At 47.5% G+C, this 27,238-nt stretch overlaps 2 protein-coding genes across 7 annotated transcripts in view; one reads left to right on the top strand and one right to left on the bottom strand.

Annotated features, from left to right (window-relative positions):
• The window catches only part of CSTPP1 (centriolar satellite-associated tubulin polyglutamylase complex regulator 1), a 112,440-nt gene that overhangs the window by 63,374 nt on the left and 21,828 nt on the right, over positions 1-27,238 (top strand). Inside the window, exons 5-9 of one of the 5 annotated variants that reach the window (XM_064462666.1) lie at positions 4,845-4,930; positions 7,445-7,640; positions 9,550-9,659; positions 12,946-13,009; positions 13,519-15,089. In XM_064462666.1, the coding sequence (XP_064318736.1) occupies positions 4,845-4,930; positions 7,445-7,640; positions 9,550-9,659; positions 12,946-13,009; positions 13,519-13,720 (658 nt within the window). In that variant the 3' untranslated portion in view covers positions 13,721-15,089. Of the gene's footprint in view, positions 1-4,844; positions 4,931-7,444; positions 7,641-9,549; positions 9,660-12,945; positions 13,010-13,518; positions 15,090-15,426; positions 16,241-27,238 lie in introns of those variants that run through there. The other 4 variants (XM_064462668.1, XM_064462667.1, XM_064462669.1 and 1 more) reach the window with 4 other exon arrangements.
• Positions 16,017-25,947, bottom strand: ARFGAP2 (ADP ribosylation factor GTPase activating protein 2). 2 transcript variants are annotated; one of them, XM_064462622.1, is made up of 17 exons: positions 25,596-25,947; positions 25,285-25,403; positions 24,278-24,350; positions 23,318-23,449; positions 23,145-23,225; positions 22,272-22,374; positions 21,571-21,627; positions 20,931-20,975; positions 19,758-19,810; positions 19,186-19,322; positions 18,475-18,606; positions 17,860-17,988; positions 17,651-17,779; positions 17,152-17,278; positions 16,947-17,037; positions 16,726-16,844; positions 16,017-16,339 (listed from the first exon to the last, which is right to left on the bottom strand). In XM_064462622.1, exons 1-17 carry the CDS (start codon positions 25,668-25,670, stop codon positions 16,319-16,321), a joined length of 1,623 nt encoding a protein of 540 aa, XP_064318692.1. In that variant the 5' UTR covers positions 25,671-25,947; the 3' UTR covers positions 16,017-16,318. The 2 variants fall into 2 exon arrangements, with proteins under 2 accessions (XP_064318692.1, XP_064318693.1); XM_064462623.1 differs by lacking the exon at positions 20,931-20,975 and having other exon boundaries at positions 25,596-25,944.

Raw genomic sequence — 27,238 nt, forward strand, 5'->3', positions numbered from 1 at the left:
AGTAGGCATGTGCCTACACACACACACACACACACACACACGCGCGCGCGCGCGTATATAATCACAGCAAGGTTACTGAATAAATGCTCTCGTTCCTCCCCATCTCAGCAGAAATGTAACTGTTTTCATGGACCTAGATATGACATTTGGAAACATAATTGGGATGTTAGCTGCTGCTTATGTTGTTCATGGCCTCAATAATGAAAAGGTCCTCATTTTCTATTTGTTATTCTGTCATCTTTCTTCAGCATCGAAGTCCCATGAAAATTGTATTAAGAAAGGAGAGTGAAAGAGAGAAGTGTTATCCACCTGCTAGTACTTCCACTTGGCTGATTCTCTGGATTCTTCCTGGTTCCTATGTGCTGTTATCTGAGTTGAACTGCAGTTAAAGAGGTTCAGTTAAAACTAAAAGTTGAGCACCACTTTTCACTCTAGCTCATTGGTGGGCCTTTGGGGCTCCACAGATTACAGTTGCTTGGCCTCCAATGCCAGACTTAAGCAAGAATGCGAGCCCTGTAGCAAGGATATTTCTGCTGCTTCCTTTCATGGAGGTACAAAAGCACCAGTCCCATGTGCTCGTGTGTATTTCATAGGGTTCCAGCTGAGCTGAGCAGGAATTTGTACTGATGCATGAAAGGAGTCTTCAGCATATCTACACATGTTATGATATTTGTGTCAAGGAATTTAATCCACAAGGCTGTTGTAAACTAGAGGCCCCATTCAGGGGCCTGCTGCACTGGTGTGTGTGTGATGTAGAGATAGACAAGCAGGCTTTGGGAGCAGGTGTTGGAGAGAAATGAGATCTCTGTCAGAGGCACCCAGGCTCAGGTGGGGATGACCTCACTCCTACTTTTGGCTGGCTAGAGATTTACTTAACACATTGCTATTATTCTGTTACAAGCTAATCTAGTTGAACAATTTTAATAAAACTTGTCGTATTTCTAAAAACTCTTTCCTTCCAACTGTTGCTCGCTCTTTTGTCCTTTTTCTGGTCTATGCTTCCCATTGCCCTCCTTGGTCTCTGCCAGTAAGAAAGGTGAACTCTGCAGGCTGTCTTTCAGCACCAGTTGATCAAATCCTTGCAAAGCATGAATGTCCCATGCAAATGCACTGACATTGTTCCTTCTTCAGTCTGTGCACCCCCAACAGTTTTCTTGCTAATTTGCTTGGGAAAGGAATTAAATAAACTAGCGGCAGGAGTAGCCACAGCATTCACTGATACAGCCAGGACCTGTATGATTTTTGGCACTCTTGGGAAGAGAGCAGTTGTAGCTGTAGTCTCAGTGCTGCATGACTGAGATGATCTCACAGCATGGTGCACTTCACTCATCCAGGAGCTGTTGCTATGCACTGATAACAAACACTGGGAGTAAGATCGGGAAATGTCAGAGCAGAAGAACAGAGGCTACAACAATACAGGTTTTATTAGCACCAGAGCGCTCCATTTTTCTGTTCCTGGTGCCACAGAAATGCAGAAGTAGTACCCAAAAAAGAACCAGGCTATCTGTGTCTGTGAGCTTTCTTGGATTTGTTTTTTTCTTCAAAGGGCTGTAGCCATTAGCAGATGGAAGATTTTAATCTACAGAGATACCTTTGAACTTCAGAGACACCTTTTGGCCTTCTGAATCTTGAAATTGCAGAAGGACAGAAAATGAAGGGATTTTTCCATTTTGATGCCATGATTTCAAGTTCCATACCTGAGCACTGACTTTTCTCTAGTAGCAGAAACACAAGGAACTTGCTGCCCACATTTGAGTAGCGGCAGCTGAGTGGTTCACAGCTCCTGTGCTGTTTTATGTGGTATGGGAGCTCATGTTGCACTGATCAGTACTAATGGAAGTGGGGCTGGCAAGTCTGTACCCCTGTTGTTAAAAGATTGTCTGAGAGTGCAGATGTTGCCCTTTTTATACGTTCTGCTTATTTTTGCCTCCATGTATCAGTAAACAAAGTCCCTAAAGACTCATTTGAGCCAGCTGGGCCTTAAGCCGGATTGTGTCAGTTAGCCTTTAATGGTAGCAGAGAACAGTAAAAGTCCTTTCAACTTGCCTGGTCTAGAGTTTGTCCTGGGGACATCCTGTCTAGTCTGGGTTTCTGAGATTTTAACCACAATCAGTAGATGATAGAGTTTCCCCATTGGCACAGCAGCAAGGCTTTCCTGCCAGCCAAACCCACTTGAACCCTGAAAGACCACTACGCCCTTTACCAGAGTCCCTCAAGTGTAGGCATCTTTTTTCAGTCCTTTCCAAAGTTTCTCCTTGATTTTCATTATTCATTGAGTGCTGACTACTAACTTTGTAAATAAGCCTGTGCCCCTGAGGGCTTAAAGTCTAATTTGGACAAGAAAGGATGAATAAATAATCCCTTGAAATATCAGCTACCTGATGAATTCTTTTGAGTTGCAGTTCAGACTTTCAGGTTTTGTCCTCAGTTTTGGTCCTGTTGTCTGGGTTATGGGCCATGGCTAGGATTCTCTCCTTGCCAGATACTTCACAGAAGAGGAGCAGATATGTTGCATATGATGCTCTCCAGTTTTCCTGACTGCTCTGTCAGCTGGCTATGTGGGGAAATAACCAGCTGCAGTCAATCTCCTCATAAATTGTTGTATTGGATTTAAAGACTTCTTAACATTTCCGGAGTGCAGGCTCCTGGGCCAAGTGGAGTTAGTAACCCCGCACCAAAGTGCACTTGCTTCTGTTTAGATGCTGCTCCATTACATATGTGCTGTACAGTCTTCCTTAGAGGCTCCTTGCTGTCTTTAACAGCAAGAGATGTCCAGCAAACTCTCAGGGGTCTGCCTACTTCCTCATGCTCTCTCCTCTGAGAATGAGACTGGGACTTGGTGCTGCAGAGCACAGCCATTGACCGTAGCTTTAGATTTAACAGGTGAAATGAGTTGATGTCATGAAGGTGCTGTAACGTTGTCTCTCTACATAATGAATATGTAAAAAACTTCTCCACTGTTTTTCTCCTGCATCTCCAGGATAGAGAAATGCACTGACAAAAGGTTTGGAGCTTGTGCTTTGAGGGTATCTGGGAAACAGACTGTCACTTCAAAGGAGGGAGTGCGGCTCATCAGTGATGTAGCCCAACACATTTCCAGTGCTTAAGTAGTGGTTGGAAATGCCAGTGGCTGAGCAGTATTGCCAGAGAGATGAAGATGCTCTGCCTGCCAGCTTCAAAGCCATTTCCTTGATGTGGCCACTGACAATCTCAGTAACATGCTTATTAGTGAGAATTAAGAACTGAAGCTACTGCTTCTATAGACAGAAGGAGGAGGAGGAGGCTTCTGGAACATAATAAATAAATCAGAAGCACTCTGACATCTTCAAAGGGTTTTGTTTTAAATACTGGCTTTTCTCCTGGGGACCCTCTTAGCCCCAGTCTTTCTTCTTTGAGATAATTAATTCAAGCTGCTCAGCATGTTTGATTTTGCCACAGTGAACAGAACTGGTCTGAGTGGTGGGGAAGTCTTGCAAGATCCTGTATCTCTTCTAGGTTAGCCTCCCACACAGCTCCCTGGAGTCTTTTACATGAGACAGAACAGTGTTTCCCCAGCAATGTCTTTAGACCATTGATGCTGTGTGAGTTGGTCCATGGACCAACATTTGGCCCTGTGTTCAAAAGGGTCCTATGACATGACCCATACTTTGTCTATAATGAACTGGTAGTCCTTCTCATATGACATGATCTGCCAGATACTGGCGGTACAGGGACAGGAGACCTGCACACAGTTGAAAAGAAGTACCAACTACCTTTCTTTAGCATCGTCCAAATACTCTTCTTTTTCCCATCAAAGTGGAGTGTTTCCTTCTGTTTTCCTGTCTGAGCTGTCACTGATCAGTCCAAGTCTGATTTTCCCTACTCAGAGACGGACCTTTTCATCCTTATGTAGTGGCAGTAACAAGAGCACTAGTTTTGTTTGTATTTTTATGAATGTTTTTGCCCTAGCTTACTTTTGAAGTCCAGAGTTTTTTCCTGAAAACAGGAGTTGGGCTTTGCTATCCCTTATATTTCATCTTTATGGCCTGTGGCTGATACTTTCCATATTCATGAAGTATGCTTCAAAATAGGGATGCACGTAGGTCCCTACATGCTCCTGAGGCTTAGCAGAGAGAAAGAAGACATTGTCCCTGGCCCAAGAAGTCTTCATTTTCCATGAAATTTGACCTGATGGTCAAATGATAGACCTGACAGATATGAAAAGAGACCAATTCATTCATCAGGAAGGGAGAATAGGATGTTCATAGTTTGTAATTAGAAAGCTGATTGTTGTTGCAATGTTATTTCCTCTGTACTCAAGTGGAGTTTGTTTGGGTACAGATTGAAAATTAGTGTTGCTATCCTTATGAATCTGAAAATATCCCAGTTTGATGAACAACTGGGTAGACAGAGGAACAGCATAAGTCTTGGTATGCTTGTACCAGTTTAATACTCATGTAACTGTCTTGTCTGTAGCACACTTACTCTTTGTATAGCCATGTGAACCAGCCTTGCAGTTTTTATGCCAGTGTTCGCTCTATCACACCCAGCAGGCTCTGAATGCTTGACACCCATGTCACACTGCTCTGTTGGCACTGTAGCTGAAGTGTGCGATAGCACTGACTTTCAGGATCTTCTCCTGGCTGCAGGTTCTTAAGCTGCCTTCATTTTGTATTAGGGTGTCCGCATCCATGCAGCAGTGGGTGTTCCTATTCCTCTCTCGTAACCTTTTACACTGGGCCAAGCCACTAGCAGTCCTCAGTTGCACCTCGCTCCCTACCTGCACCTTCTCCAGATCTGGGGTTCCTGGTTACAGACTTTAGTTCTTTCATAGATGCTAAACTGTTTCTCTCATCTTATCCTAGGATTGTGCTGATGGATGATGCTATGGATTGCCTGATGTCTTTCTCCGATTTCCTTTTTGCTTTCCAGATCCAGTTCTACTACTCAGGTAAATGCTGGGAAGCTGCTGACTTCACCCACTAGTATAGCATTACAACTTCACAGCTTCCCAATCCCTGCACTTTTTTGAAACTTGTAAGGATATGTTTTTTCACAGAAAATGTATAGATAATGGAATCTACTGACAAAAGGCATCACTGATGCCAAAGGATTAGGAGGCTTCATAAGGAGGTTCCAAATTTTTGTGAATAACAAGATACCTGCAACTGTTATGGTTTAAGTATGTATTTGTCTTAGCCTTGAGACATAAATTTCCAGCTTTATCTGGAGTGTGTTAGCACCTAACAATTAACTTTTACTAGGAGCATTTTTTCCCTTTCTTTAATACAGCATTTCTGCCTCTAAAGTATTGGTCCCTGTTGGAGATAGGATAAGAAAAGCCCACCAGCTGGTGCCTTGAAAGGAAAAGGAACTGGACAAATGGATACAATTCTTCTCCCTAATGCTCACCCAACTATGAGCTGGTTTCAGCTCAAAGAGTTTCCGAACTGGTTCTAGTTCCCATGGATTTAGGAACCTCCAGTGGACTCCTCTTCCAAGAACTTCTCCAGCCTCCCCTTGAAATCACATAAACTTGTAACCTCCACAACACCTGTTGCCAAGGAGTTGCACAAGTCTGCTGCCTGTCCCATGAAGAACCACCTCTCTTGTTTGGTCTGAGAGACCCTAGTTGGAAGGGAAAGTGAACAGTTAATCCCCATCTACCTTCTTCATATTGTTGGTCATTTCTCACGTTCTACCCCTCTCCCCCAGTTTGAGTTTTGACTAGACAGGGTACTTTTTTAAAAATTCTTGACAGGAAAAGTACAAATCAAATGTTAGTTTGTGTCTGTCTATATTTATATATGCTCACCCACACATATATATCTGTAAAAATCCCCAGTTATTTTTAAACTAAAGTTCAGGATGCAAGGGGGAGAAACTTGGATGAGCATTCAGGTGCTTGTTCTGTACAGGGAGACTGCTTTAAAATCCATTGGCCTGTTTGCCCTACACCCCCCCCCCCCAAATGTGGTTAAGGACGGGGAATCTCATTCAGGGAACTGCTTAAGTGGGCAAAAAGAGGGAAGCATTTCCTTTAGCAAAGTTAGATACGCTCCCAAGCACTGGGGACTGTTGGGGTGCCACTTACTCATCTCCCAGCACAGAGCACTTTCTAAAGGCAACATAAACTCATGGATTTCTGCCCACTCATGCTTAAATAGCTCCCTCTGATGGACCTAGCTCATAATTGGCATCGACCAGGCAAAAGGGGCCAGGTTTGGATACTGGAAGACACTGGCTAGAAGCTGTAGTGGAGCATAGTGTGTGGGTCAGGGAGTAGACTTGGGTGGCCTCCTGCTCTGATCCAACCTGTCAGTTCCCATCTTCCTAGCAGTTAAGAGACAGCTGCTGTCCCTAATACAAAAATCTTTTTCGCAGTACTTCTCTGTATATACTTCCCCTGTAACTCCCCTGCGCGTATTGCAACATTATCCATGATAATTCATCAAAGAAGAACAGTTCCAAATGGTGATTTTGGGTTGGGCAGAACCTGGCTTGTAATGCCTTTAGCTGGGGACAGAAAATGCATTTGGAAAGTTTTTCTCTGCTATAACAAATATTTCCACTGAGCTGCAGAACCTCAGCACAGCCTCAGGGCCCACTGACATCCTGCCCTTCGTCTCTACCCGCCGCATGCGCAGCCTTACACTTCCATTCACTTGGGACTTAAATGCCACTGGAGCCCTCACAAGCCTGCCCTTGTGTACGCACGCTCAAACATCCCGTCCCTGTCCTGTTCACCCAGGCACAATGCACACACGCAGCCTGTCATACGCTCTCCCACCAACCCACACGCATGCAAACCACTCCAAATGGAATCTAGATTTGTAAACTGCTGACCACATCCATAAACAAACTTGTTTAAAATTAGACTCTTGCAGTAAACAATGGGTAGTATGAGGAGCCTGGGGAGAGGCTTTCTGCCAACTCTAGCCCTGACCTGTCCTGGCCCTTCCTCTAGATCCCATGTTATATTTACTTTGGAGCAGCACAGAGACAAGCTGGGAAACAGCTTGGAGCCTCGACTTTGCTCCTGTTGCAGTTCCATGCAGTTTGTTCCCAATTTGGATGAGCTCTTAGTCAGTGGCAAGAGATGGAGAAGGAAAACTCTTTAGACTTTGCAAACTGGTTTTGTGTTCGACATTAGCTTTCACAGTCTGCTGTTTTGTCCACATGCTAGCTAGCATCTGTTCACTTGAGAAGAATCTCGTTCAACAGAGTGAGTGGCCTCTCATAATTATCCTGGCAGGAAGAAGCCAGCAACTTGTATGGAAATGGCTGTTTCTACTTGCATAATATCTGATCTGAATATGCAGAATGCCGTAGTGTTGTGCTTATTTCCTGTTGGTGCTATGTACAACACAGAGTGGAGAATGACAGTTTAAGCCCAGGTCTGGTAGGCCAGGAGGATGCTTTGCTGGTTATAGCCCTGAGTTTTAAGCCCTTTCTGTTTTTTCAGAATTCCTGGAAAGTGTGGCTGTCATTTACCAAGATCTACTGGCTGGTAAGAATCCAAATACTGTGATTGTGCCAACATCATCCTCTGGGCAACATCGACAGCGCCAACTCCCAGATGACTGCAGCCCGCTTGATGGGGTAGAGGCATTTCTCTTCTACCAGTGCCTGGAGTCCTTGTGTGACAGATCAAAATACAGGTACAAATGGAGTCCAAAACACAGATTTGAAGTCTGTGTCTCTGGAGACCTTTTGTAAGGTTGGAGCTGTGAAGGAATGCAGGACTTTGAATGAGCTGTAACTCCCAAATAGATCTCATTGGAGAACTGTGAAGGGAGAGGGCACAGCCGAACTGCTTTAACCAAAGGAGAGAAACAATTTCATGGACCTAAGAAACATGGGGTTTGAGCTAATTCTTTAATTTATTTGAGTCTGCTTTCCTTCTCACTTCTGCAACGACACTTTCATCAAGGAGTGGTCCATCTACCATCATGAGTTAACTAGAGGAGATAGACAAGTACAGTTGTGTTCTTGGGTGTTGAAGCATAGGAAAGGCACACTGGGGTGGATGGAGTTGGAAGCCTTAGTACCTAGACAGGATCACACTGCTAGTTTGTACCTGAGCCTGTGATGGAGCTGGTTTCCAGTTACAGATCCCAGGCACAAGACTACCCTTAGTTCAGCAGGGGATGGAGCAATACCAGTCCTTATTGTATAGCTTTGACAGACACTTTCTTCAGAGTTTCTTGCAGGTAGCGAGCACATGTGCTCGCTAAAAGACTCAGGACACAAGGCCCACCTGATTCCTCTTTTACATGCCTGAATCCAAATTTCTGATCCACAAAACTACTGCTGAACTGCTGTCCAGTACTCTAGACAGCTAAGCATGGAGGTGCCAAGCTGTTTTATTCTTTTAAATAAGAAAAGCTCTGCATTCCCTGTACGTCCTGAGAGCTTCAGATGGGAAGGATCCTGTGAGCCCATCTGGTAGGTCAGGCTCTGCACAGCACTGCGACGGGTGCTATTCCCAGCCTTTCATCCAGTACCTTAACGCTCAGCCATGCTTTGGTAACCACCTTTGCCCGAGGGATCACCAGCCCACATCTGCATCTCCCAGGAGTGTCACTACACCACGGTCTATTCAACACATCCTCTTTATGAGGCAGGTTTTTTTTGCATGAAATGGTACAAATGAGACCTTATCGGTCTCCGCAACTACCTGAAAGAAGGTTGTAGTGAGGTGGGTGTTGGTCTCTTCTCCCAAGACACTAGCGATAGGACGAGAGGAAATGGCCTCAAGCTACATCAGGGGAGGTTTAGGTTGGATATTAGGCAAAATATCTTTCCTGAGAGAGTGGTCAGGCATTGGAACAGGCTGCCCAGGGTGGTGGTGGAGCCACCATCCCTGGAGGTGTAAAAAAACATGTAGATGTGTCACTTGGGGGCATGGTTTATGAGGCATAGAGGTGTTGGGTTGGCAGTTGGACTTGATGATCTTAGAGGTCTTTTCCAACCTTAATGATTCTATGATTCTATGAAATCCTTTAAGGGAATATTAGGCAAGAGCAAGAATCACTATGATGATATTGCTTAGACTCGGGGCCAGGGGTTGAGTGTAGAAGAAGGGGACGTGTCAATTTAGTCCCCACCTAAATATTGTTTTCTGACATATTTAGGTTATCGTCAGAGAGGTTTTCCTGTCCCTTGGGTGACTGTCGGTGATAAAAGTGTGATAACAATATAATAACTCTCATGAAAATTTATCATCTTCTAAAAGAAAGGATTTCCCAGTTGATTTTTGAAAGAATATGCTAAGAATTGGGATGTGTATGCCTCAATGAATCTAGGCTTTTCTCCCTGTCCTTGGAATGGAAACAGGTGAGTCTGCTCCTAGGGATGTACCCCAGCTTAAACACCTTGCTTGGCAAATGAGGAGCAGATGCAATACTAAATAAGCAAGCTGGTGGCTATTTGTTTTAAACTGAGTCAGGACAACCTGACAGTGTTAGAACAGGTAAAAGGCTTTATTTCCCCAGTTTGAGCTGGGTCTTGAAAAAAAAAGATGATAATTTAAAAGACAAGATGACTTCTTTTTCTCTCTTTTCCTAGCTGTCCACCTTCTGCTCTTATGAAGGAAATGTTGAGTAGTGCACAGCGAATGACCTTCTATGGATTCCTTATGGCACTTTCAAAGGATCAGGGGATCAACAGAGCCCTAGGTAAGACTCCTGTGAGTAGTTGTGCAGCTCTAGAGTTTCAGGTATTCTGTGTTTCTGTGTAATTTCCTCTGTAATTATGCCGCAGTTTTTACACTGTCAGGAAGAGAGTGAGGGAAAGTTTTTCATCTTTTTGTTGACGGATTAAACTTTAAAAATGTAACAGTGCACCTTACTGTCTGCTTGAAGCTGTGGAGCTTCTTCAGGGATAAAATTAGATATGAAACGCTGCCCTAAGATAGTAGTGTCTTACCTCTTCAATAGCTGATCATTTTAGCAGAAGTGTTGTTTTAAAATATTTGGCTATAAAGGTTGGGCAGAGGTGGTCAGGAGACAAGGTGGCTGACTGCTGTTGACAGTACTGAATTGATGTCCCATCCTACGTTTCAACCCTTCATTCTACCACAGATTTTAAGTGACGGCTCTCATCTACAAGCAAAACAAGACACACCTAATGGGAAAATCTCTGCTGTCTCCTTGGCTCAAAAACTGAAAGCCCATTCTTTCCCAGCTCTTCCCTATCTTCCCTCAAGGCAGTGTGATCTCAGTAGTATATTAATCTCCAGCCTGCTGAAAATCTGGTGGTATCATAAAACACAAACTGCTACAAAATTCTGTATCAGACTGCTGTGGGAAGCAGAAGAATTACCAAGCCGCATCTCACTGCTCGTTTCCATGTTGTGCTGGTCAATATTGTTCCAGAGCAAGGAAACAAAGTGTTTCATTGGCAAAGAACAGTATGTAATTCATACATAATTCAGACTCACAATTCCATAATACCTCCATATGCCCCACTTCTGCTCTTCTTCTTCTTGCAAAGGGGAACAGAAATGGCTTTTTGTGTTTGACAAGGCTGTACTCAGGAGACATGTTTAAATGTGTGGAGGCCCAAACGTTCATCTTTGTTCACCTCCACTCAGGAAATCATCTGGCTGGTAAGGGTAGGCATTCTCTGGCTTTGGGTAGCTATCCTCTCCCTCTACGTCTAGGCTTGAGTATCTCCCAGTGCCTATATTACAAAGACAAACTTCGGTGAAAAGGTGTACCTTGCCTGGGAGCTTGTTCTTTTGCACAGGTGTGTGTCAAAGTGTCCCCTCCCTGGCTAAGCTCCTTCTTAGAGCAAACCATTTAAGCTGCTAATGCTCCTATGGCGCAGGGCTGCCTACCCAGCAACATGGAGATTATATATATCAAAGGTGCATGAATACAGCCCTGCAATACCCTCTGCAGACAGGCTTAGGAAGCAATGTATTTACTGGGGAAGTAATGCCTGGATTGCACCAGGCAAATATTTTTTTTTAACTTTGCTCTACGAAATCCACTTCTAGTCAAGTGCAAATAAAACAGATGAGCAGAAAAAAAAAATCCTGCCCACAGCTTCCATTGTGCCATCCACAAAGCATGTGGGTTTTCATTCTCATCAATGTGGGCCTGTCCCCTGGCCCTCTGCCAGCCTCCTGCCGAGGCCTCTCATGGAGGAGGGGCAGCAGCCACATCTGTGACAGGTGCCAGCATCTTGGCAAGGAAAGGAAGATTCTTTTCCTGGTGTCTTTTAATCTCTCCTAAAGGGTGATTTCAATAGTCTTTGGTCTGTAGGGGATCACAAACTCCCCAAAGCCCTTCAGCAAGGGCAGTTTCAGGCAAAGGAACATTCAGTCAGGATGCCTGCCTTCTCTTTGGTCTTGTAAAGCCCCCTCCTTGAGGAACAGGGGTAGGGATTAGAGCAGCCGGTTCAGGCTGGGGCAGCGCTGATGAGTTTGTCAGGCAGACTGGAATCCACAGCTTAACTCCAGTGTCAGTGTTGATTCATGAATCCTTTAAGTGTTATTTACTGATTCTCACAAGTAATTCTTGTGCCCTAGAGACCTCACTGTGCATTTTGCAAATGCGAAAACAAGTCAAGCTTATTCTTTTAATTGAGCCCATGAAAGCAAGCAGGCTGGGGCACTTCACTGGACCTCCTGACACTGTGTTTTGGTGAAAGGCTTTCCTGTTCATTTGCAGGAGAGGAAGACCAGAACTGGAAGTGGGGGGAGTCAGTTCTGGTCTAATGTGGTCCTAATTTTTAGGCACTTATTGCTACGTTTTTGATGACTGCTGCCAGGTTGCCTGTGTGAGGCAGGTGGCTCTCCAACCCCTCCTTCAAGACCAAGGTGCCAGGGCTAGAAGCCAGATTTGTGACCCCACATGGCAAGACAAAGCCTCTTCCCAAAGGGAAGTACCCTAAGGTACTCAGTATAGCACCCAGGTCTCCTAAAAAACAAGAGCATTCTTCACCAGACTGTTGGTACAGATTACCAAGTGTATTTTTCCTGGTATGCAGTGGCACTATCCAGGCTGTGGTAGGTGATTCCTGTCATCTCTGTGCTGGCTGATCACACCCTCCCACGATCCCTGTACAAGGTGGAGTTTGTTACAGAATTGGGAAGGAGGGGTCCCCTAAGAGCCCTGTCTTCCTTTCTGGGCTCTTCCTGAGATGCTAGTGTCCTTTCAGAGAATCGCAAGGATGATCAGCCAGCTCTTCCAGTCCTGAAGTACACCACATCCTTTATCCTGAACAGGGATTCAGACATGAAAAGGAGCATGCTGACCTTAGGCTGAGAGGTGGTCCCTGATTCCTGGCCCAGCCTTGCATGCTCTCAGCCAGACAGCAAGCAACACTACAGCACAGTCCATCCACACTTAACTCCTCTACACTTAATGTGCACCAGAGTCAGGCCTGACTTTCCTGAACTGCAAGGAAAGCAATAGTCTTATATCTGTGGAGTGTTTTGATCCCCAGGCTCAGCGCATCACAAGAAAGACAGGTGACACAGAGGTGAGCATCTCCATGGGTGGCATAGCGCATGCTTCAGGCTGTGGCACAGGCAAGAATATATCTATTGCTCCGACAGCATGTGGGACCGGTAACTCTACAGGGCAATTAGCAGAGGCCCAAAGCTGACAGACTGTCACCTCTCTGACAGTCAGTACTTAGTAGTTTGGTGCAGTGAATGGAAACTGCCAATCCTTAGGGCTCTTGAAGTTCTCTGAGAAGTGAAACTACTGAGTGTGCCTCCCATTTAGTCTGAGCTCAGCTACAGCCAGTGTGAAGGACACAGAATATGGATCACCATTCTTTATCTGTCCATGATCCTCAGCATTGTGTCCATTTCTCTAATAGATATGAGGAAGAGTCTTTTCTGTCTGTCAGGACAGATTTTGGATGCTGCTATGGCTTGAGTGCTTTTCTTTAAGAATGAGTGGCTACTAACTCTGCTCTGATACTTCCTTTGGTTGTTTTTTCCAGGGGCTTTGCCAGATAAGGGAGACTTGTTTCTGGACCCTGCCATGGATCAGGAACTTGATAAATTGTAAGTGGAGTTGCCTAAAGTAGGAGGTAAAGCAACAGATTAAAGGTAGCATGCTAAGGAAGACTTTACTAAAACACTGACCCTATTCCTTTGCTCCACTATAAAACAATAGAGGAGCTAACAAAGCAGCCTGAGCAGAGAGGGACGCTTTCTTTGGAGTGCCTTGGTGGAGCTAACAAAATCCTTAGAAAAGGCTTCAGAAGCAGAGGGGGAAAGTGTGCCTCAGAGAGGGATCTAGAGGAAGCTGCAGCCTCTAACGAATAGGGAAATTTTGTTTGGATGGTGAAAACTAGGAGTGTTGGAGGACACAGGCTCAGCCCAGAAGAAAGATCTGTTTAAACAGGAACAAAGGTTCACACAGCAAGTCTGGTAGGCACTAGTGCAAGGTGTTCCCTGTCTGGGCCACAAACATCTTTCCATCCCCATGCTAGTTGCAAGTAAGTCCTCCTGCCAGGTTCACTCCAAAACGGCTATGCTGAAGGTTGGAGATGACAAGTTAGGCTGCCTAGCATTTGTCTTTTCTCTTTCAGGGTAGCTCAGGTTTCAGGGCTTTCTGTTTCCGGTCCCACCAGCTCCGGCGGGGACACGGCTAATTTGCCTGTCCGTAACTCACCCAGGATTAACTCTCCCTGGAAACCTCTACACCATCAGCAAAAAATGGACGCTGAGAGCGAAGGCTCCAATGGAGAGACAGACTCCTCTGAGAACTGATGGTTGTGAGGATGGGCACCATTCCCATCTTGGGTTTCTCCAGAACCCACTAGAGGAACAGCACCTCCTCCCACAGCACCTGCTTTGATGGTGGGTTCTGTCCACATCACTAGTGTGCGCGCAGCTCTGCCAGTCCCTATTACCAGGTCCACCCGTCTCTTCCCAGGAAGAACCCTGCCTTTTTCCTAGCTCCAGATTCGTGCAGGAATAGCTCCTCTGCAGAAGCCATTTCCAGCTGCAGAGTTATGCTACCCTCTGCTGGCACTCAAGACCAACCAGCAGACGCGAACTCTACCTCCACTTGGAAATACCTGGGAATTCTCTCACTGGGACTCTCCATCCAGTTCAGCAGGTGCTGGAGCAGTGGGAGTGCTAGGGCAGGCCACTTGCCGGTGATTTGCTGTGTAACTGCGTTCAGACTCAGCCTAGACAACAGAGTGGTTAAATTGCCAGCGGCAGCTCTGCACTCATGCTCAATTATAGTTATGCCCAGTAAAGCTGCACCTGCGTATGATCAAAGGTATAGAAGTTCCTAGAAAAGAAGGGGTTAGGTATTGCCATGCCACCTGTCTCTGCTTCCTCCTCCATGTCTCCACGACTTGCCAAAGCAAATATAGCAAATAAGCTAGACAGCAGTAAGTACTGCATGGTGCTGTCTGTCTGGCTCCTGTGCTCTGCTGAGTTCCCTTGTGAGGCTTCCCACTGCCTCCAACAGGGTTTTAAGGTCATTTGGAAAAGCAAGCTTCAGAGACATTAGAGGAGCAAGAGTCTTCAAATTCTTTGGCCACAGGTGGTGTGCCTTGCAGACATATAGCGCATCTGCTGGGGTCAGGTGGGCAGAAGCACTGGGGAGAAAGCAGCAGTTATCAAATGAGGCCTGGGTAATTTTTGGTAAATATTGGCCTTGTTGTAGCATCATAGTGTAGCCCTTATGACTACAGAAAGTAGCATCTCATTGTGTTAATGGTAACTAACTCAGCAGTCTGGACTCTACGGCCCCAAACACTTTGTCTAGCCCCGCTCCTGTGCCTCAGCTTGCATTAATTATTTCTTGGGGAACTTTAGTTTCTCTTGAGCCTTTGGGAGCCTCTTTGCTCTTGTTCATAAAACTCTGCAGTGTGGCCTACTAAGAGCTGGTAACCCAGAGCTTAGAGCGGCCCTAAGCTGAGCAGCTTCAACACATGCTGGAGCTAGTAAGACTAATCCCATAACTACCGCTGAGCCTGTACCCCAGCCCCACCTGCAGCGGTACCAGGAGGGGTTACTCATTCATTTTATTTTATTGACGCGCTCACTAACCACGCTTTCTCTCCCAGCCACCAGCGAGTGACTGCGCCAACCGGGCAATAAAGCACGCTGCCTCGGGCCACTGCCGCGTCTGTGGTCTTCTGGGCTGCCCCGGGCCCTCCTCAGGGCGCTGCCGGGGGTGCGGCCCGGGGGTACCGGCACCGCGGGAGCGGGGATCCCAGCCGGGCCCCGCCCCGGCCCCCTCCCGCCCCGCCCGCGCGCCTCGGCGCCGCCGCTCCCGGTACCAAAATCCGGGGCAGGCCCGGCCCGCACAGCCCTCCCGCCCCTCCCGGCGCGGGGCGACCCGCCCGTCGCGCCACACCGGAGAGGCAGAGCCCGCCCAGGCCTGTTAACAGGCCCAGAGAGTGGCACTGACAGGAACTTCAGCACTAACAGCCCCACCCTCTCTTCCTCGGCAGCGCCTAACTAGCCCTTTGGTCCCCACTTACTTCTTACTCCCCAGTCCTCAACACGGAAGAGGAAAAACATGCTCTTGCTAAAAGCAGAGGCAGGAGCAGGGAGGCAAGAGGAGCAGGACTAAAATAACAGTCCTCGCTCCCTTCTGCACTGCAGAAGTTCACCTCATGGTGAAGTCAGATGTTCAGGACTTTGACCTCAATCCAAAGCTGGGCAACACAATAACCAGGGCTCCAGTAAATATCTTTAAAGTACTTCTTTACCTGGGCCTTTTTTTGCTGATGATGTAATTAGAAGCTAAAAAAATAATCTTTGCTTTGATATTTTTTTTTCCTGCATCAATATATGCTGATTTACAAGACAGTAAAAAGGATCATCCCATGGTAAAATTCAGACCATTCAGACCCTGCAACTACAGAGGACTCCACAGCACCATGGCTTGGGGACACTGAGCAGAACAAACAAACAAACAAAAAAAAGAGAAAAAAAAGTCACATCTGTGGGAACCGAGTAACACGATGTTCAGAAAAACAGCATTCTCCCTCCGTCACTCAGTGAGCTAAGGTATGGGCCAAGAAGGACAGGACACTGATGAGGGCAGCCCAGGAGTTCCTGTCATATCTTTTATAGCAGTAAGGTTAACCCTGTAAGAAGGCCTGTCTCCACTGACTAGCAGATAGCAGTGGGTATGAGGGCACACTGAATTTTAATAGAGTGGAATCCAGAGATATTTGGAAAGCATCCTGGGTACAGCCATGTCCTGACCCCTCTGCTTAACTTCTCCCCTCCCCACCCACCCCAGACAAACTAAGACAATCCTCCAGAGTTTACTCCAGGCATAGGTGGCACCAGTGCCTCTTGCTGGCTTCCCTGTGAGTTGCAGTCCCTGGGTCATCAATATGAACCATAACGATCCTGGGGAGGAAACACACCGAGACACCATGCTACACTTCAATGCAAATTCCAGAGACACGTAACAAGGTCTTGGGGCATTTGGGATTGTAATGCTGTACGAGGTCCCCTAGACAGGACCCATGCAAAGGCAGGAAGTAAAATGGCCTTAAGTTCTGCCTGAGATTTGTGGGAAAAGGCATATCTGACGTAAGAGAAAGGTTTGCCAAGTAGAGTTCACTGGCCACCTGGAATTGCTCAGCTACTGTAGTATAGTCATCAGCTACAAAAGACAGGTCTCTACATGGGACTTCCCATGTAATTTGAGATGATAATGATAAAGCCAGGATATGGTAAAAGTCCCTGAGCATGACAATAGCCTGTCCAAAGGTGCCGTACTGTAACCTCACCTGGAGGGAGTTCATCACCCCATTGGCTAGGACAGCCATCTTGCCAGCAACAGATTTCACTCCTTGCTTGAACTGTGCAATGTCAGCTGCAGGCAGGACATTTCCAATGGACACGCCACCTATGAGAACCAGCAGGAGTTAGCCCAGGGAACACCCTGACCCCCTCCAGTCCAGGTCCTCCAAAGCTGTCCCCTTCCTCAACCCACTGAGCGTTCACAAACCTGAGTGCACATTCTCAGCCTCTCCAAATAGGTCTGCAGAGCTGATGGCACTGCTGCCTGAGAGCTGCTGCAGTCGGGATCTGGCTTCATACTGCAGCAGAAAACAAAACAAAAAGGTTATAAAGGAAGGGAACAAAGCAGGACTCGAGTGAACAGGAGATGAAGCCAGAGCTGTACCAGCTTAAGCACTGCACAGTTCATCTACCTCAGTGTCTGCCTCCCGCCCAAAGAACATATCTGACGAGATGGCTTTAGCCCCTGCAAACTTCTGCCGAGCTTCATTGGATTCCACCACTGATGTCCTGTTCTCTGTCTCCCGCCTACTGGTGGGTCTGAGGAAACAAGAGGGAGACATCTCAGCTTAAGCTCACCAACACAGTAAAGAAACAGACTTCTCTCAGACCCCATCTGATCAAGGGAAAGCAACAAACCCTCAACTGCTAGCTACCATCTGGGTTCTCTCCCCAGGTCAGGACAGGCAGCACTTGATGACCATAAAGGCTGTGTCAAACTTTGGGACACAAGAGGCAAAGAAGTGCCCAAGCCTTTTTCACTGAAGGCCCTTTTTCTTGGGCTCGTCTATGCAAGTTATCTCTTGCAGCACAAGGCTCCTGTCATAACACAGCAGCATGTCTCCCCACTGCTCCTAGACCAATCCTTTTGTCCCACACCAGGAAGATACAGCAGCAGTGGCAGGCACTTACCTCTCTGAAACCGGCCGAATATTGGAAATGGTCACCTCGGGTTCCTCCTCTTTGTCCATACCCCACGAGGAGTCTGTTTCCCATCGTGAGCCAAGTGCATCTTCGAATGAGAAGGGATTATGTTTGTACCTAGGTACCAAAAATAGGTAATTTAGGCCAGACATTAAATTCAGGAATAAGCCAAAGACTACATTGAAGCTAAGTCTTACTTGGGGGGTCCAGATGTGAAGCCTCCAGCATCTTCAAACAAGTCCAGTTGGGAACGGGAAGATTTTGCAGCCAGTGGCGTCTCCTGCTCGATTACTTGCATCTCAGACATCACTGAGTGCGATACAGAACTAGCACAACAAACAGGCAGTCAGGGCCAATGGGTCCGACAGTATCCAGCCCCTACCGCCAGTCTGCCTCAGGACTGAATCAGGCCTTCACAGGCAGGGCAGGCACCACAGGTCTCGAGAGAGCTGTGGGATGCCAGCCCCCTTCACCACTTAGCTAGCTTATCCTGACTCCCTCAGAAGCCTTCAGCTACCTTCTCAAGGGAAGTATTCTGCATGGGTACATCTGTCAAGCAGCTGGGCTCTAGGACTAGACACTGTCCGGCCATACACATCTTTGGAAAAGCTCCAGTGAGAACTAGGACCTCTGAACTGAGTGCCCATGCTTTCTGGGGCCTGAAGCACTTTTAGACATAGTCCAGCATGTAAGTACTTTAAATCAGCTCCTTATCTGTTAGGAGAGCAGCAAGCTACTGCCTTCAGGAAACTTTTCCAGAGCAGAGTGCTTCCGAGGCACCCATCTGTCCTATACCGTCCACAACCAAGTACCTTCTGGACACCAAGCCCATGCCCAGCCTCTCTGCTTGTTCGCGCTTCTTCCCTTCAAGGTTCTGAAGTTTCTTCTCTTCCTTCTTCCGATCAAGCTGCAGTTCCTGATAAGCTAGTCGCATTGAGGTAACTCTAAAGGAAAGAGCTACAGTGGGTACCAGCTCACTACCTTCCCTGCCAGCCCATGCTGTGGAGGGGCAAGGGGGAGAGTAACCATGACAGCCCAGCAAAACACCCATTTCCACAACAGCCCTGCCAAAAATCCTTGCACAGAAGCTACTCCTTGTCTTCCCATCTCTCCTCCACTGGGATTCAACTCTCTTTTGGCTAACCGTGTAACTTACCGTTACCAAAAAAATTGCCATTTTGGGTTACCGTTAACTCACTGTAAGCATTGCCCCACCCACCCACCCCGACAGAATGCCCCGTCTAGTTCAGCCAATGCCTTTTTCAGTCCTGTCCAAAGGTCAGCAGAAACACAAAATATTTCCATATCTGCTCTTTAAATTCTTCCAGGGATGCTAATCTGAATAAAATATGGCACTATAACTCGTGCCCTGCTGTAAGGGCTATATTGGTTTATAGCTACTGCTCATCCTATCACGCATCATGTCCTGTACTCACATTAGGCGGTCCTAGGGTGAGCAACATTAACCTCGTATTACTTCTGCCTTATGTATGCAAGGTATTTGGCCCAAACAGGGCACTTACATGGACTCCTCAGCTTGTTTCCTGGACTCCACTGCCTGCTGCTCCCTCAGCTGCTCTGCCACCTGGGCTTGCCGCTCAATCTCACTGAAGCTCTGGCTGCTCACTTTCTGGGCTCCAAGACCTTTTTTTGCACCCAACTTGAAAAACAAAGCAAAACAAAAAGCAATTTCTTCACCCTAGATTGTTCATTGTAGAAGCAAAGCAGAATCCTACTCCTTGCTGCACCAACCAGGCGTTCGGTCTCCAGGTGTAGTCACAACCTACAGACACAGTAGAGCTTGCAACAGAGTATGGAAGAACACCCAAGAGTTAACCCACCAGTGGCCAGTGCTAAAAGGTCAGCCACATATGCTTCAAACCACAAGTAATGATCCAAAACCTAATTGGTTTGTCCATTAATATACAAGCCATCTTTCAAAATAAGCAGTGATATAATCAAAGCTCTCCCTCCCCCAAATGGATTTCTCGATACGCAGCTTCATTAAGGGCAGAAAGCAAGGGCCAGGGAAAGGACGGCATTAATACAAGTCATGCTCTACCTCTTCTCCATTAAAAAAAGAGCTCAGACGTACCCCTTTCTTGGCAGCTCCTAGCTTCTTCTTTCCAATGAGGGAGGGTTTAAGTTCTGCAAGAGGAGGGAAGCAGCAAATAAGCAGAAGTGAATTCATTTACATAGCCAAAATTAGTTAGCAACCCGCACTAACATCCACCACAGTCCAGCTGCTAGAGTCCAGGGCACACCATGCAGCTTCACATCAGAAGCCTGGCTGACTTCACCCAGCCAAGAAAGATGCACTTAGAAGCTCTGAACTGCAGGCTGGTGGCCTAGAGAAGCATGTCCGTTATTGAAGAAACTTTTAAGTGAATTAAGACCTTTGAATACGTCCTCCAAGTGTCATGCAGCTGGTGACCCTGCCCAGGAGGGAACGGGGTAGGCTAAAGAAAGACTAGATTTATTCCATACATAAATCCAAGAGAATGCAGCCAGCTTCTGAGCCATATGAAGGTCAGTGCCTCACCAATGCCTTGGGGACAAAGAAGCAAGAATCCTAAAGTCATGTTTCCATTAATAGACCTATGACAAAATGGACCTAAAGTGCACTGTGCTGTAAAAGCAACAGGTTGCCCAACACCTTACACCAGGAACCTGTCACTTTAAGGGCATGAAACATGCCACACTTTTCAAACCACCCAAGGTCCAGCCAAGCAGCAGATGCCTGGGGAAAAGAGTAAGAACAACGCAAACACAGAGGGACTGCCCAGGACGTTTTGCCAGCTTCCAAGATGTAGCTCCAAAAACCTTTTATCGCCCCTGTCAACCTTTTCTTCCACAGAAATGTCTCCTTCCTTTCTACACCCACGTGACTTTTGTCAACCCATGCTTTATAACATCCTTGACAGCCTTTCCTGTATCTTTTCTAGTCTTGCCATAAGTTTTTGAAATAGGATCATTCAAAACATTCATACTATCCAAGACTGTTTTCAGCTTGCTATTCCTAACATTTGATCTGGGGTTGTTTGTTTTTTGTTTTTTTTAAATTATTGTCAGGCAACATTTAACAGAAATAAGATCCCTTTCCAGAGAAGTACCGTACTGGGATCTAAACCAGCTTGTACATGTAAGCTTTGGCTCATTCTCTCCCTCCAAGCACAGGAAGCCAAAGTTAGAGTTGAAAACAGAATCACAGAAGGGGCAAGCAGAGTTGTCAGAAGCAGCCAGTGCAGGCCAGCTGTTAGCCAGTTACCTCTGGCAGGAGCAGGCCCTTTTGTTGAAAGATACATGGACATGTCTGAGGAAGAGACATAAAACATGGGAAATAAACAGACACTTGAGGACACAGGCTTTCCACCCACCCACTGTGGGCTAGGAGCACACTCTCCATAAGGAAAGAAGCTCCAGTTAGATGCTCTGTATGCAGCCAGGCCAGTAATGGCAGGGGACAGTCAGATACAAATTCCTATTACTCTGGAAGCTAAAAATTCATTTTGCCTCCAAAGGTTTGGGGCAGGGGGAAGGGGAGAACCCAAACCAACCAAAACACAACCACCACAGTCATGCAGCCCTGACCAGCCAAGTTCTTGACATGCAAATGCCAAGTTTTGCCCACATTTTCAAAAAATGAAAAAAAAAACCAAAAACAAACAAACTTTTGGGAAGGTGACAGCTTTGAACTCAACCATCCAAAGGAGGAGGAAACCTCCAGTAAACTAGGGCTTGGTTTTGTGGTTCAGGGAGATCCTTGGTACTGGCTGCACAGGAAGATATACTCTTTTAGATGTTCTGAAAGTTGGCTCGTCAGTTCTAGCCAGCTCCACTGAGCTTACAGTTGTACAACAGGTATAAGAGCAAGGCTGATCTGAGAGATAGCAGAGAGTATTACTTACCTAGAGGAGCTTTAGGAGATGTGCTCAAAAAGTCAATAGATGGGCCTTGGCTGGAACCTGTGTGCACAAAACCAGAAAAGAACACTCAGCAGATTGATTCTCAACCCCTTTCTTTTCAGTGTGCTCACAGTACCTCTGCTACCTCCTCTGCCCTTCCCTGCGCCCCCCCAGAACAAGCTAAGTTACAGTTTGAAACATGCAATTTCCCAAGCACACCAACTTTACATCTCCACAGAGCAAGTTATTCCCTCTGCAGTGTTTGTAACACCTTAAAAGCAAACACTCTGCAGGCCAATACGTAAAGCTGTTTCAAATCACAACTGTGCCCCCAGATTCTTGGTTCCCTTGTCATTCACCCTAGAAACAGGTTTTTTTGCTCTATACTCATACACTGTTTTCAGACTCACCAAATTCACAGAGAAAAGTGTTTAGACAATTATGTCTGGAAGCAGGGAAACAGGGCAGCTAATCCCCAAAAGAGCTTTGAGCGCATTTGAGGAAAAGCGGAGAACTGATCCCAAACAGAGCAGTGTTTTCAGAAGTCTACACTGATTTAATGAATCATCACAGAGCGCACAAAACTTCCACTCCTTCAAGCCTGAACCAAAGGAAAAGCTCAGCCCTTCCAACTGTGGTACATAAGCGTATTCTCCTAGAAATAAAGTCAGGTTCTTGGAAAAATTACTTAGCAGAGAACTCACTCAACACTTCACTGCCTTCTGATGACTTTGATGCTTTTTCCACCTCCGGGGAAGACTGTGCAGGATTCTGGCTGGCACTGGCTACATCCCAGGTACTGGAAGACTGCAAGGAGATGCTTATTCCAGTGATTTGCAGAAGATGAACTGAAAAATCCTAAACTTACTTCAGGTTTAGTGACTTGTATTCAGTTTTAGGCCAAAGGAAACATGTTCCAAACCCCAGACTATGCCTTCATTGAAGATAATATATGGACAAATCCACATTCCCTTAGCAGGGACAAAAATTAAAGGAAAAAAAAAAGGAAGCTAAGGTGAATAGAAGGCCAGGAGAAACAACAGCATCACTCAACAGTAGCAGAGCTTAAATCTGGGAGAAAGTGTGAATGAGTTGCCCTGGAAACAAAAATAATCTTGGCTTCCGCTGTCTTTATTGCCATGTTTCCAATTCTCACATTACTCTATTCACTTGAGAAAGTCCATCTAGCATTGTGCAGGCAGTTGCCCAAATCGACTTTACCAGGCACTTAAAAGTTGACTAAACCAGAAATTCGAAGTCATAACCAGTTCTTGCTTAACTGTACAAAGAGACTATGCATTAACGCAGTACAAAGCGTTTTCCAGGGAGTAGCTGGTAGCTCTGAGTATTCCCTGAAGATAACAATGGTCTGGAAACAAAGGGCATGAATATTACAGGCCCTACAAGGAACGGTTTAGATTTGTGAGTAATGACTATGACTGAATCTTAGTTCTCCCATGTTACTACTGAATAAGTATACAATTTAGAATCCTTCCAAACTAAGTGGGACTACTCCTGGCTGAACAGCTGGCTCTCTGGGAGCTATATGGCTGTCTAGTTTAGACAGTTCTCCTCACCTGTGTGTGCTCCATGAAGAAATCAGCATCACTTTTGTCAGGGGAGTGCCCAGTGGCTCCACTCAGTCCATCTATAAGCAGCTGAAGAGAGGAGAGGGGGGAAAAAAAGAAGATACGCTACAAGACCCAGCATCCAGCACTACATGTCTAACAGTAGAGAGCTGCAGACTTACATCAGTGCCATACTTGGCCATGGCAGCGCTTGCCAGCTGCCGGATCTTCTCCCTGTACATCTGGGCAGCTCGACTATTATACTTAGCGTTGGCATCTGTGGTAGTGCACCCATGCTGGCGGAAGAAAGCAGTCTGAAAAGAGAGGAATATTCAGTCTCCTGACTGCTAGATCATACTCGAGCAAGGATTAGACGTTAACAGGAAAAGGAAGCTTCCTAGAGACAGGGCATGATATACTGAGCACACAGCATGAACCAACCATTCATTGATCAGCTTTCTCCAAGAATCACAGAATCCCAGGTTGGAAGGGACCTCAGGGATCATCTAGTCCAACCTTTCTGGGAAGAGCACAGTCTAGACAAGATGGCCCAGCGCCCTGTCCAGCTGAATCTTAAAAGTGTCCAATGTGGCCGAGTCAACCCTTTCCCTGGGGAGATTATTCCAATGGTTGACTGTTCTCACTGTGAAAAATTGTCCTCTCATGTCCAGTCGGAATCTCCCCAAGAGCAGCTTGTGTCCATGCCCCCTTGTCCTCTCCATGGGACTCCTTGTAAAAAGGGAGTCTCACTCCATGCCCCAGCGGCCTAAGGAAGCCATCCCTGTCCTCCACAGAAGGATGCTTCTGGGTCACAGTGCTGAGCAGGAGCTTTCAAACTGATCAGTATTACTAACTCCTTTCATTTAAGAGGACTATGCTTCTCATTTAAATGAGATGTAAGGAAATGACAGATCTGCACATCAAAAAAACACAATGCGTCAAAGGTCACAGTCTGACTGCCAAGCACACCTAACAAACGCCTCCCCTTGTCACGCATTTCAGATGAGGCTGGTACCCAGGGGAAAAAAAAATAAACAGGTGAGGTTGGTACCAAGAAAGCCACACAAAGGAAAGGTACAAGAAACAGAGGATGTGGATTAGCAAGAGGGAAAGCAAGCAAAATGCCTACAGAGGCTCCTCACCGCGTTGGCGTTGCTGCCCACTTGCATACACCTCAGCTGGAACCAGCTCCAGTTAGAATCCAATTCTGTGGACCTGTGTGAGAATCAATTATTTCTATTAATAATGTGAAGGCATACCAAATGCAAAAGTAAGCTCTGAGATAGAATGGTCGGATGTCTATCCCACTACTATCCCAGAGTAGAGGAGGCAAAGGTGGAAAGAGGGAACGCCTTAGTAACTTTTTTGCTCCTGTGAGAAATTAATTTGAACTTTTAAAGTGAGGAAAACCCCCACAGTTTCAGATTTACACCAAATAAGAGTGTCCACATTCAGAGGACCTCTCACCTGTATTGCTTAAGAGGGCAGAGCCTGAGCTAGGAAACCACAGCCAACAACTTTTGCTCTCCATGTGATCTCATCACAACATGAGAGACTCACATTCAGCCCGCCCCACAGATCAGGCCAGAACACATGACAAAGCAAGTGAGAAAACCACCAAATAAAGCTGGGTGACAGAGTATCCCTCATACCGATCACTCAACTTATCTCTGAGCAAGTTAAGGTCACAGGTCTGTTACTGAAAATGCTAACTGTTACGAGGACTGACAAGAAGAACCAAAAATCCAATGCCGCCTTCCCCATTAGGCTAATACAGAGAAGAGCGATTAATATTCCGCTTTCGCTTGCTCAGCATTACTAGGCAGACTTCCATATTGCTGCTTCACTGGCAACATTCACACACTGTGCTCTCCTCCTCTCGGCTTCTGCAGTCCGAGTCCAGACAGCGTTTCTGCCAGGTTAGTGGAAGCGACACGCCAAAGATCCACTGAGCTGCTTTGGAAACTCCATCTGGGAAGTGCTGAGTGACCTAAAGCCCCACTCAGCTCGCCAGCCAGCCCATAAACCCCGGGGCAAGGGCTCCACGACCCCGCTTCTCTCCGACGCGGCCCCCGCGCGCTTCCCCCGCGGAGGGGCGCAGTCGGCGGCCGCGCGGGCCGGGGTCCCCGCTCCCCACGGCCCCACGCACCTGATGAAGCTAAGGTGCACGCCCAGGGACCTGTGCGCGCCGGAGCAGTCGATGCAGAGGAAGACCCCGTAGGTGATGCTGGCCCAGCTCGGGTTCTTGGCGCCGCAGTCGAAGCAGGACTGAAGCGGAGGCAGAGGGACAGGCGGGCTGAGGCGCGGGCGAGCCGAGACGCCGCCGCTCCTCCGCACACCCTCCCGCAACCCGGCCCCGCCGTCCCTGCCACCCTCCCCGGAGCCTACCGGGGCCCACCCCGAGCCTAGGCCGTGACCGCGGGGAAGCAGGCCGGCTCGGAGGGGCGGGAAGCCGCTAACCTTGTTTGCCGGTGCTGCGCGGAGGCGCTTGAAGAGAGTCTGGATTTCCGTCTTGCTCGGCTCCGCCGCCATCATCTCTCCTTCCCAGATGCCACCGCGGCGACGGGTGCCGGCCGGGCCCAATGGCCGCCGTACGAGTGCCGCTTGAGCCGCGGAGGGGCGCGCATGGTGGCGGCGTTACGGCCCGGTCCCCCGTTAAACCCTCAAACCCCGACAGGGCCGCCCGCGGGGACTGGGAGTCCCCACCTTCCCCCGGTCTCAGGAGGGGCGGCCCCGGCCTCCAGGGTGGGCGTTTCGGGTCGGGGCCCCTCCTCGGTACCCCGCCATCACCCTCCCGCCGCTCCCCAGGTGTCACGGCCGCCTCCGCTGCAAACCGCTCGCCCAAGCTAAACACGATCGGGGACGCTTCCACGCCCGGGACCACCTTCCCGTCAGCTCCGGCCGCTGCCGCAGCTCCCTCAGCACCCTCACGGCGCTGGCGGGAGCCCCTGTGACCACCATTCGGGGGTGGGGGGTGGGGTGGTGGTGGTGTCTACGGGCCCGGATAGAGGGGGGGAGCTTTGCAGAACAGCAGGGAGGCAATGCCTGCCTTGGGTCAGCTGCTACCTGAGGAGAAAACCCCAGGTGAGTGCTTACAGGACCCGAGGGGCTGGCAGGAAGATGTGCCAGGGGAGGTTTGCGTTGGGTATTGGGAGAAGGTTCTTCACCCAGAGGGTGGTGGAGCCCTGGAACAGGCTCCCCATGGAGGCAGTCATGGCACAAAGCCAGATGATATTCAAGAAGCACTTGGACAGCATCCTCAGAGATACAGTGTGAATTTGGGGTTGTCCTGTGCAGGGCCAGGAGTTGGACTCGATGATCCATGTGGGTCCGTCCCAACCCAGGACACTCTATGAGTCTATGAGTCAGGCATCACCTGCTGCAGCAGCTGGACCTCAGGGCACCAGGCCTGGTACACCAGCACAAGTGAACAGACTTGGGAATGATTTAGTCAGCTGGAGGCTTTTCAAGCCGCACTGCCTAATCCTGTGCCAGTAAAGAAGATTGTTACTTCAGACCAAAAATGGTGTGAGGGCCTTAAAATGTTCTGTTACCTTCTTGGAGGCAGGAGGGAATGGACTAGAAAATCACTCAGTTATAATGCAAGAAAAATAGGGAAAAGATATGGTTGTGCTTTTAACTAAAAGTCAATGGCATATAGATGGCTTCATGCTTTATCCCCCTTCCCCCCCCAAAAAAAACCCCAAAAGTTCACTCATTTCCATGTTTTCCACAGATACATAAGGTAGACTGTGGAATTCATTGCAATGGGAACTGAGGACCCATGATCTTAGCAAAATTCACAAAGTCTTGGGACGTACGGCTGCAATCAGGATCAACTGAGTTGTTGGGCAAAGAAACCCTGCAGGTTCAGCAGGGGGCCGAAGCCTTGTGTTCTGGGAATCAGCAGACCTCTGACTGTGTGGTCAGAGTGAGACCTGCTATGCGAGCCATGCTGTCCTACAGTAAGATGAGAGGCTCCTGGCTGACACATCTGATTTGAGCTGCCCTGAGATGAGTTTCTGAACCGGGTAGCAAAGCCTGATCCAGCCTGCCAGGGCTCGTTCTTGGTAGCAGTCTTGTCTTAAGTAGCTCCTGGTGTC

Source organism: Phalacrocorax carbo, chromosome 10, assembly GCF_963921805.1.
Source record: "Phalacrocorax carbo chromosome 10, bPhaCar2.1, whole genome shotgun sequence".
In the NCBI taxonomy this organism is placed as follows: domain Eukaryota; kingdom Metazoa; phylum Chordata; class Aves; order Suliformes; family Phalacrocoracidae; genus Phalacrocorax; species Phalacrocorax carbo.

Bases quoted from the DNA above. Each gene is read 5' to 3' on its own strand.
- ARFGAP2 (XM_064462622.1), bottom strand. From the start codon at position 25,670: ATGATGGCGGCGGAGCCGAGCAAGACGGAAATCCAGACTCTCTTCAAG. The intron at 21,628-22,271 runs GTGAGTTCTCTG...TTGTGCACACAG, and splicing joins AGAAGGCAGTGAAGTGTTGA to GTTCCAGCCAAGGCCCATCT. The intron at 16,845-16,946 runs GTTTGTGAACGC...TGGTTCTCATAG, and splicing joins GGCTGAGAATGTGCACTCAG to GTGGCGTGTCCATTGGAAAT.